The 10,209-nt window shown below is 51.2% G+C and overlaps 1 protein-coding gene across 1 annotated transcript; it reads right to left on the bottom strand.

Moving 5' to 3' along the window:
• Positions 1 to 211: 211 nt before the first annotated feature.
• Positions 212 to 9,522, bottom strand: OPTC (opticin). Its single transcript, XM_047752549.1, has 8 exons — positions 9,357 to 9,522; positions 7,689 to 7,926; positions 6,546 to 6,681; positions 4,083 to 4,241; positions 3,036 to 3,238; positions 1,575 to 1,670; positions 698 to 891; positions 212 to 422 (listed from the first exon to the last, which is right to left on the bottom strand). The coding sequence occupies exons 2-7, from the start codon at positions 7,917 to 7,919 to the stop codon at positions 721 to 723; spliced, it is 996 nt and encodes a 331-aa protein (XP_047608505.1). The 5' UTR covers positions 7,920 to 7,926; positions 9,357 to 9,522; the 3' UTR covers positions 212 to 422; positions 698 to 720.
• Between the last annotated feature and the right edge of the window lie 687 nt (positions 9,523 to 10,209).

Below are 10,209 nucleotides of genomic sequence, written 5' to 3'. Positions count from 1 at the left end.
ACCAATGTGATGCCACTGAGAGCAGAGTTGGGAAGAGATGGGCAGTAGTAGCATGTCATTATACAGTATTTCCCCCATGCAGATACCATGGACATAAGTTCAAGAGCATGGATCATAGCAATACTGTCATTATACAGTATTTCCACCATGCAGATACCATGGACATAAGTTCAAGAGCATGGAGCATAGCAAAACCACAATTGGGCAGTCATAAGTTTCAACATCACATATTTAATTGCAATTTATTCAACTTCTAATAATGGCTGTTTTTAAACAGTTGGCTTGCAAAATTCTGGAAAATTTAATAATCATTTCTTGCAAGCCTAGTAGTAAGAGCCGGCTCCAGCACATCACTGCTTCTCCTCCATCCCCCCTTCTTCTTTCTGTTTCTCCTCTTCCTCTTACATGGTTTTCTTGGCATTCTGTATGGGTAGGAGGGGTGGGGAATATGGGAAAGAGCTTTGCTGCAGATGTCTCTATTCTATGAGCCAGGAGCCATAATGTGTTAAGGAGAGAGGATGGAGAAATGCAAATTGGCTCCTGAAGGACATTTCAGTGTGTGTTGGGGGGGCCGGTGGGGGGAGGCAGGAATTTTTGCAATTGGATCATGAGGCTGATTAATGCCTGGATGAAAGACCACTGTTTAGAGACAAGGACTGAGCTGCATGGCCCGGGAGGCCCTTGCCCTTGATCTTACCTGGGAGGAGTGGAAGGGGTGAGCTAGGTGAAGCGGCCTATGGGGAGCCGAGGCAGGCAGAAGTAGGCGCTGGGGAAGAGGCTCAGGTTGATGGGATTGCCATCCAGGCGGATGTCTTCCAGCTGCCTCCGGGTGTGTTTGTGCTCCTCAGGGTCACAGAAGGTGTCCCTCTGCAGGGTCTCTATCATGTTATTCTGGAAAGAACACACCAGACAGCTTTGAGGCTCTGCCTGGAGAGTCTGCCCTCAGGCAGCACTGCAGGTGCATCTCAATCTACCAGCCCCACCAGCTGCCTCCCTCTTACAACTGGAGAAACCAAGGCACATAAGGTCAAGGCTGAGCTACAGGGGGAGGGAGGGGAGGAGACCCATGGAGGATGGATGGAAAGAGAAAGGAGATTAAGAGGGATGAAGGGAAAGAGTTCCAGCCATGGCTTGGCCGTTAATGAATTTGACTAGCATCCATGAGCATTGGGTTAAGGATCAGTGGGTTAAGGATCCTGTGTTGCTATGGCTATGGTGTAGGCCAGCAGCTACAGTTCTGGTTTGACCCCTAGCCTGGGAACCTTCATGTGCCATGGGTGCGGCCCTAAAAAGGAAAAAAAAAAAAGTGGGATGAAGGGAAGAATGGAGATAGAGGGAAGAGAGGAGGGGGACAAGGAACATGCAACAGGGTGAGATGGGATAAGGACATGGAGGGAGGAGTGTTTGAAAGAGAAGGAAGGGGAAGAAATCAAACTGAAGCTGCAGACAATTATCTGAAAGAGCCCATGACCCCAACTCGCTCTCAGTGACGGAGGCCACTGCTGCTTAAGGATGCTCCCTGCAGCCTGAGCTCCGTGCTGTTCTGCTCCCTTGCTCCTGGGAAGGCCGCTCACCTGCAGGTGCAGAGAGCGCAGGCTCAGGGGCAGAGGCCCAGGGATGGAGTCCAGCAGGTTGTCAGCCAGGTAGAGGAACTGCAGCTTCTCCAGTGCCTGGGGAGGAGGCAGAGGGCGTGGGAGGCTGGTGGGTGCTGGGGGCCCTGGATGCCCCACGTGACCCTGTCTGTTCTCTCAGAGCCTCCTGGGCCTCAGTCCCAGGTCAGGTTCCACTCTGGGCACTTCAGGGGGAGGTTGGCCTCTCAGGAGCTCACAGGCGTGACCTCCCCTTGGATGCAGAAGGAAAAGCCACTTCGGCTGAGATGCTAGCAGCTGGGGGAGTGTGAAGGAATTGGGGCGAGTCAGTGAGGATGTGGGGAGGAGCAGGCAAGGGGTAGGGAGGCAGGAGGTGGTGGGGGGCGGGGAGGGAGGACAGGGGACCTTTCAGCCCAGCCTCAACATCTCAGCTATCCGAAGAGACTTTCCTGAATGAAAAGTCTCCTGCTGCTAAATCTGGAGCAGCTATGGAGAGCACGTTCTGGAAATATTTGGACCAGCACATTGAGAGCCACAGGCACAAGGGACATAAAGTGCCTATACAGCATGACGGAGCTGGGGGTGTCACACACCCTTCTTCATTTCCTCATTGGAACTGGCCCCGTTGAGTGGGCAGCACAGGGGGCTATATTTGTGCCATGTTTAGCCTTTCTCATCAGATGTGGCCAGTGACCAATCAGATTGTCTCTCTCGAACATTTGATCACAGAAAGATCAGTGACCAATCAGATTGCCTCTAGTGAATATCATAGGAAGACAGCGATCAGTCAGTTAGTGGTGGGTATTGGAAATATAAGGGGGTGGAGGAGGAGTTCCTGTCGTGGCTCAGTGGTTAGCAAACCCAACGAACATCCATGAGGATGTGGGTTTGATCCCTGGCCTTGCTCAGTGGGTTAAGGATCCGGCATTGCCATGAGCTGTGGTGTAGGTCGCAGATGCAGCTTGGATTCCACCTTGCTGTGGCTCTGGCATAAACCAGCAGCTACAGTTCTCTTTGGACCCCTAGTCTGGGAACCTCCATATGCCGTGGGAGCTCTAAAAGACAAGAAGACCAAAAAGAAAAAAAAAAAGAGTGTGGAGGAATTAGGGCTGGAGCCAGTACTACTGTAAGTCGAGTCACATGTAAGGCTGAGTTTAGGGGAGCAGAAGCTGAGTGTGCAGAGAGGTGAATGCACAGAATCAAGCCAAGAGACCACATGCCTCAGAAAGAGACAGGGAGAGCTGCTGAGGCTTTCTGACACTGCCTGCCCCCCTTCCCAGTAACAGGCCCACGAGGCCGAGCTTCCTTTTCACAGAGATTCTTGGGATGGCGTATTGGAAAATATACTTTTTTGAGTTAGAATTAGTTTCTTGCAACAAAAAGAACTTTTATTTTAAAAATGAGAATAGATGAAAAAAAAATGGGATTTAATTTTCCCTGGCTCACCCTGAAGGCTCCAGGCTGTATCCCAGAGCTCCGGAGCCGGTTCAGGCGGACGTCCAGGACCTCAATGGCAGTGGGCAGTGTAGGCAGTGCCGCCAGCTGGTTCTCAATGAGGATCAGGTCCTGCAGAGCAGGCAGCAGGAGGAGGGCATCATCGTCGATGGAGGAGATGAAGTTGCTGGAGAGGTCAATCCTCTTCAGTTTTGCTAAAGGCACAGGGCAGAACAAAGAAACAGGGACTCGCCATCTTCCTGCGTCCCTGCCTGAGCCAATGGTGCCCTGTTCCCTCCCTCTCAGTGCAGGAGCTGCTAGCCAGCTCCACCTGCATCAGGTCCAAACCCGAAGGAATAACCTTACACTATTCTGGAAAATCCCTGGGATTCTGCAATCCCTTCCCCTGGAGTTCTGTCCTGTGTGGACTGGCTTGGAAGAAGCCTTTTTTAGGGATAAAACCAACAGGAACCCCTGGATCCATCTCACTCCCATCTATTAGTTTATATAAAAGGACACCGAAGTTCACGGAGGCTGACAGTAATTAGTGGTAGAGTCTCTACATTAAGAGATGGGGTCTCGGAGTTCTCTTGTAGTGCAGTGGGTTAAGGATCTGGTGCTGTCACTACAGCGGCTTGGGTTGCTGCTGTGGTGTGGGTTTGATCGCTGGCCCAGGAACTTCCACATGCTGCAGGAATGGCCAGAGAGAGAGACAGAGACGGAGAGACAGACAGAGAGAGACACTAGGTCTAAGCATGGTCTTGTCCAGAGGCCAGGACGGTACAGGGACATCTTGAAAATGCAGGGGTGAGTACTTCCTCCCCAGCGTCTCACGGCTTGGAGGAGAACAAACAAGACCAGGTCACTTCTGCCATCTAAAATCTTCAAGGAAAGGAATTAGACTTGGGGCTATTTCTACTTGATCGCTGCAAAGACTGAAAGCTAACAGGAAAAGGCCAATGAAGGTGATGGTTCAATGTGGCCGGGTGGAAAGGGGAAGAAGAACCCTGGGGAATCCCTTCTGCCACCACGTTTTTCTTTTGCCAGCACATTGCATACTCAGCCCTTTGAAGTCTCCAGCTCGGATGTGGTTGATGCGGTTGAAGCGGGCGTACAGGTAGGTGGTTGTCTGGGGAAGAGGAGGAATGTTTTCCAGGTCCGTATCATCACAGTACACGGAGGAACCAAGGCACACGCACACCAGACAGGTTGGCAGGCCTGGTGCAGGTGGAAGACAGAACAGAGGGAGACAACCCCGTCAGACTCTCTTCAGCCTCTGGGACCAATGGCCCCACCCCAGAGAGTGTCTGAGCCATGGTCATCTGTGTCCTCTTGGGTTGTTTGTTGCCCAGACTGACTGTCACAATGCAGTGCTGTTGGCTGCTGCCAGCCTGGCACTCAGCCCTTGATCTAAGAGGAGCAGATTCGCCCCAGTTATTACCCATAACATTCCAAGCCCATGAGTGCCTTCATCAGACCCTGGTCTTGTGTAGGTTTTCTGGGTCCTATGTGGGTATTTCTAGGACTTCTGCGATCTCTTTTCCATAAAGCTCCTCACTGATCCCAAAAGGTGAACTGAAGATGGAATAAAGCCAGAATTCAGTGGAGTGGGCAGTGGCTCTTGACTCTGCTACCTGCCTTGTGGGCGAGGACTTAGGCATGTTCTGTGTGGCTCCAAAAAGGATTATAAAGCCAAGGTGGAGTGGACACTGCCTGCCCAGGATTCATTTCCCCTTCTTACAGTATCAGCATCTCAGTTTGTCTTTTTCTTTTTTTGTTTTTTTTTTTTTTTGCTTTTTAGGGCCGCACCCGGGGCATATGGAAGTTCCCAGGCTAGGGGTCAAATTGGAGCTGCAGTTGCTGGCCTACATCACAGCCACAGTGACATGGGATCCAAGTTGAGTCTGGGACCTAACCACAGCTCAGGGCAACAGTGGATCCTTAACCCCCTGAGCGAGGCCAGGGATTGAACCCACATCCTTATGGATACTAGTTGGGTTTGTTTCCCCTGAGCCACAACAGGAATTCTCAGCATCTCAGTTTTCTATTGGGAAACAGCTCTCTGCTGTTCTCGGTCCACGACAAGTGGACATGAAACTTAGGCCAGGTCATTGATTTCAGACTGGCTTTAAAAAATTGGGATGCTTTTGGAGTTTCCTGGTGGCCTAGCAGTTAGTGACCCAGTGTTGTTGCTGCTGTGGTTCTGGTTACAGCTGTAGCATGAGTGTGATCCCTGGCCTGGAAACTTTTGCATGTCATGGGCTTGGTCAAAAAAATACTAAAAAAAAAAAAAAAAAAAATTGGGGAAGGTTTTACTGAAGAGTGAAAGAGGTTTCCATCCCTCACTATTAGAAAGGACAGAGGTGGGGTTCCCTTCGTGGCTCAATGGTTAATGAACCGACTAGGATCCATGAGGATGTGGGTTCCATCCCTGGCCTTGCTCAGTGGGTTAAGGATCCGGTATGGCTGCAAGCTGTGGTGTAGGTTGCAGATGCAGCTCAGATCCTGCATTGCTGTGGCTGTGGCGCAGGCCAACAGGTGAAGCTCTAATTCTACCCCTAGACTGGGAACTTCCACATGCCGCAGACACAGCCTTAAAAAGCAAAAAAAGCAAAAAAAGCAAAAAAAAAAAAAAGGACAGAGATTACTGGAGGCGACTGCAAGTCCCACTCAAGGGAGAAGTCTGTTGGTAGCGACACAGACCCAAGATAAAGAGACAGCTCTTCTTCACCTGTCATGACCAGATAGTGTACTTGGAGCAGAGAGGGTCCTAGCATCTTTCTTATCCCCAGGCCTCAAATAGCAGGTCCAACTGAAGCCCTTTTTGGTCTCCTTAAGCCTGGGAGGTCATGGATTCCTGACTAAAGTGTTTTCTCTACTGAAGCCTCGTTAACCCTACACACGCCCCAGGCAAACATCTCAAGAGGAGAACAGGAACTGAGAGCAAGCAAGTCAGGAACGAACTGCCTCCCTCTCTGCTTCAATTCTGGTCCCCAGCAGAGTGCCACCCCCTGCTGCCAGATACGCCAGCATGCCAGTCTCCAGGAGGGCCTCGGGGAGGGGAGAGCTGCTACGGAGGGAATTCAAGCTGAACAGCAGAATGACTGCTTCATTTGCCCCCATGCCAAATGACATCCACAAAGTTATTTATTCTTCTCTCCAGGCTTTTAATTGTCTCTAATCTAATTACCACTCAACCTGCTCCCCCAGTGATGTTGTTAATTAAGGTAGGTGGCTTTGCTAGGCACAGCGGAGTTCTTGCATGTCTTGGCCTCCTATCCATCCGGCTTGTGCACTCAGGCAGAAGCATAAGGGACAGCCAGACAGACACTCTCTGTGATCCTCCCCCCCCCCCACCGCCCCCCGTGGCTGTTTCCCCTCCTCTCCCTGCTGGTAAGGGCCCTGGACCCTCCACTTCCTGTCTCCAGGCCTGACTATGCTCTGTTTTGGTTCCCCTGGCGCTGGGTCACAGCTGCATGGTCCATGACCTGTGGATACTGAGACCTGTGCCTGTGAACTTACCATGGCTGGTTGGGGAACCTGGCGGGCTCAGTGCAGTAGGCCTGGCCACTGTGGGGCTTGAAGTGGGTGTCCTTGGAGGCTTCATGCTCTGAGTGGAGCTTGCCCTGGTTGGCGAAGCCAGGCTGGCCCCTTTAACCTGGAGGCACAGAACACAGTAGGCCAGCTTTTGCATGAGAGCGACTTAACTTTGGATTCTGGGAACTTCAGCGAACATTTTTTTCTCCTTTCCTTCCTCCCTCCCTTCCTTCCCTCCTTTCTTTCTTTCGTCTTTTTAGGGCTGCACCTACAGCATATGGAAATTTCCAGGCTAGGGGTCAAATCAGAGCTGAAGCTGCCGGCCTACACCACAACCACAGCAACACCAGATCCAAGCCACATCTGCAACCTACACTGCAGCTTGTGGCAATACCAGATCCTTAACTCACTGAGTGAGGCCAGGGCTCAAACCCAAATCCTCATGGATACTAGTCAGATTCATTTCTGCTACACCAAGACAGAAACTCCCAGTAATCAGATTCTTAACCAGCTGAGCCACAACAGGAACTCCAAGGGAGATATGACTTCTTAGGGAAGTCCCACCAAGTTTTTTTTTTTTTTTTTTTTTTTCATACGGAGGTTCCCAGGCTAGGGGTCCAATTGGAGCTATAGCCGCCGGCCTACACCAGAGCCATAGCAACGCTGGATCTGAGCTGTGTCTGCAACCCACACACCACAGCTCACGGCAACGGATCCGGATCCTTAACCCACTGAGCAAAGCCAGGGATCGAACCTGCAACCTCATGGTTCCTAGTCGGATTCGTTAACCACTGAGCCACAACAGGAACTCCCACCAAGTTTGCTATAGACAAAGGAACTGAAATTTTGTGTCCTCGTTCTCTTTTTTCAGCCTTGCCTGCAGCATGTGGAAGTTCCTGGGCCAGGGACTGAACCCGAGCCACAGCAGTGACCTGAGCAGCTGCAGTGACAATGCCCGATCCTTAACCCAAATGCACCCTTGTGTCCCCTTTCTTAGTGTTATCTAAGTGAAGAATTTCTACCTCCTAGAGAAAGATGGAGGCTTGAGACACCTGTGTTATGGGGTAGGCGGAGAGGAGCCTCTGGCTCTGTCGCAGGGAACGCAGTCCTCTGCTGCATGTCTCTCACCTTCGGGAGCTGGTCCCCATAGTCCGTGAGCTCCTCATAGTTGCTCAGGTCAAGGACCCCATCGTGGCTGTCCGGGCTCAGGGTATAGTCCCCCAGATGCAGAGCTGTGGAAGAATCGCTTTCCCTGTGCAGGCGGTCTTCTCCCCTCTCCCTCTCCTTCTCTGGGAGGGATGCTGTGCCCGCTTCCTGCAGCATCAGGGCCAGCAGGCTCAGGAGAGCCAGGAGCTTCATGGGGGCCCTGCAGGTGGGAGACGGGATGAGAATGGGGCTGCATCCCTTCTGTGGCCAGCCCCGGGGAGTGAGCAGAAGGAGGACAGCTTTGTGGGAACTCCACACACACTCACCCCACTTCCCACCCCCACACTCACAGATTCTTAAGCCATTCGTCATGCACTCAATGCCTCTGCTGCGTGGGCAGGCTCCCTCAAGGCAGGGGCCAAGTCTAGGTGTGTATCTCCTGCCAGCCCCCCTCACTGCCACTCCACATTGGTCTCTTTACACGCTCATCCACACACCGAAATTCACTCGCTTAGGCACGTATGTGCAGGCGCCTGGCAAAGGCTCAACACAGACACACTCCTGCACCATCCCTTGTCTACACACCTGCCTACTAACTAGGCACACACTCCCGCATTTACACAGATGTTCTCTCATAGTCACTTGGAGTCCAACCATTAGCCACTGAACTAGATTTAGAGAAATAGCACCATCAATGGATCCTATAGTTTTTTAAAAAAGATTCATTCATGCTTTTGCTCAACAAACATTTGTGGGGTATCTTAATAGTTACAGGTCCTGGACTTGTCTCTGGGGCCCAGAAATAAATAAGGCATGCCTAGTTCCAGGAACACCTAGTCCATTTAAGGAACAATGGGCTTGAAAATTGATGACAATGGAAAAAAGAACGCCAATTTTAAAATACACTTATAAATGCAGTTTCTTAGAAACAAACCATTACAGAAACAAAAGAGCTCTTTGTGGGAGTGTGTACACACCCAGAAAGTTCCTTAGGCATCTATGTGCTGGTGAATTGAAATATTCCTGCAACTTCATCCATGAATGCACAGGTGGGTCAAGAAATGGTGCAGTGTACGTGTGATGTACCCAGGTATTTCTGATAATGCAGCTCCCCAAAGCCAGCTCACAAGTCTCTAGTATTTATTTATTTATTTTAGGGCTGCGCCTATGGCATATGGAAATTCCTAGGCCAGGAGTTGAATTGGCGCTGCAGCTGCCAGCCTACACCACAGCCACAGCCACAGCCAGATCCAAGCCACATCTGTGAGTTTGTGAGCTACACCACAGCTCATGGCAGCACTGGATTCTTAACCCACTGAGCAAGGCCAGGGATCCCACATCCTCATGGCTACTAGTCAGGTTCAGTACCACCGAGCCACAATGGGAACTCCTGCTTCTCCCATTTCTTAATTTTAGCTGGTCAAGGCAGGAAGCGAGAGGTGTCTCTTCATCTTACCTTTCACACCTTACTCCAAATCAAATTATATATATACATTTTTTTTTGTCAAATCAAAGTATATAATCAAAAAACTCTGAAGGAAAAATTCCTGAGCTATTTGACTGCCTCCCCCAACCTCAATCCTCCCCCACCCCAACTCTCCCCTCATTTGTATCCCAAGGAGCCTAACACCTCAAACCCTTTAACCTTACCCCTGTATTCTCTTTGGGTTCCAAAGGGAGCCTCACAGCTTCCAGAGACGTGAAGACTCAGATGGAAAAGTCATGACCACAGAGAGGGGCCTGGATAGTCTTCTGGGGCAGGACAGGAGCCAGCCAAGGCAACCGTCTGGCCAATCAGACTTCTCTTTCTCCTGCTGTCCAGCTGTGTCCCCTCCTCTTTTCTCAGTAGGTCTCCCATTCCACACCTTTGCTTGGTTGGAGAGAACTTTTTCTCCCTCCCCCCCGCCAGCTCCCTACACACACCCCTCCCCACCTCCCCTCCTCATCGTTTCCTCTCTTTCTCAGTCTGCTGCCTCTCTCTTTCTCTGGCCCACCTTCTTTGAGGGGGCAGGCAGTTACCACCCTCTAAAGGTCGCCCTGCCCCTCAGATTCTGTACTCTAAGAAGCCAAGGCAGCAGTGAGGGTATATGTAGGGAAGGGGTTTGCCTTTCCAGCTTTTTTCTCTATCTGGAGAGGGATGAGGGTTTGGCTTCATAGACGGAATCCAAAGATTAAAAGAGGCTGAGCTGAGGCACTCTGACCAGCACCACCACTGGTCCAGCACCTGGACCTCCAATACAGGACCATAACCGAACAAAAATCACCACGGTGGGGGGCAGGGAGGGGGCGGATTTAAAGAGAAGGTGTTTCAGGAGTTCCCGTCGTGGCTCAGTGGTTAACGAATCCGACTGGGAACCATGGGGTTGCGGGTTCAATCCCTGGCCTTGCTCAGTGGGTTAAGAATCCGGTGTTGCCGTGAACTGTGGTGTAGGTCACAGATGCAGCTCGGATCCTGAGTTGCTGTGGCTGTGGTGTAGGCTGGTGGCTACAGCTCTGATTGGAC

Source organism: Phacochoerus africanus, chromosome 11 (assembly GCF_016906955.1).
Source record: "Phacochoerus africanus isolate WHEZ1 chromosome 11, ROS_Pafr_v1, whole genome shotgun sequence".
NCBI classification, from domain to species: Eukaryota; Metazoa; Chordata; class Mammalia; order Artiodactyla; family Suidae; genus Phacochoerus; species Phacochoerus africanus.
This window is presented reverse-complemented; position numbering and strand designations above follow the sequence as displayed.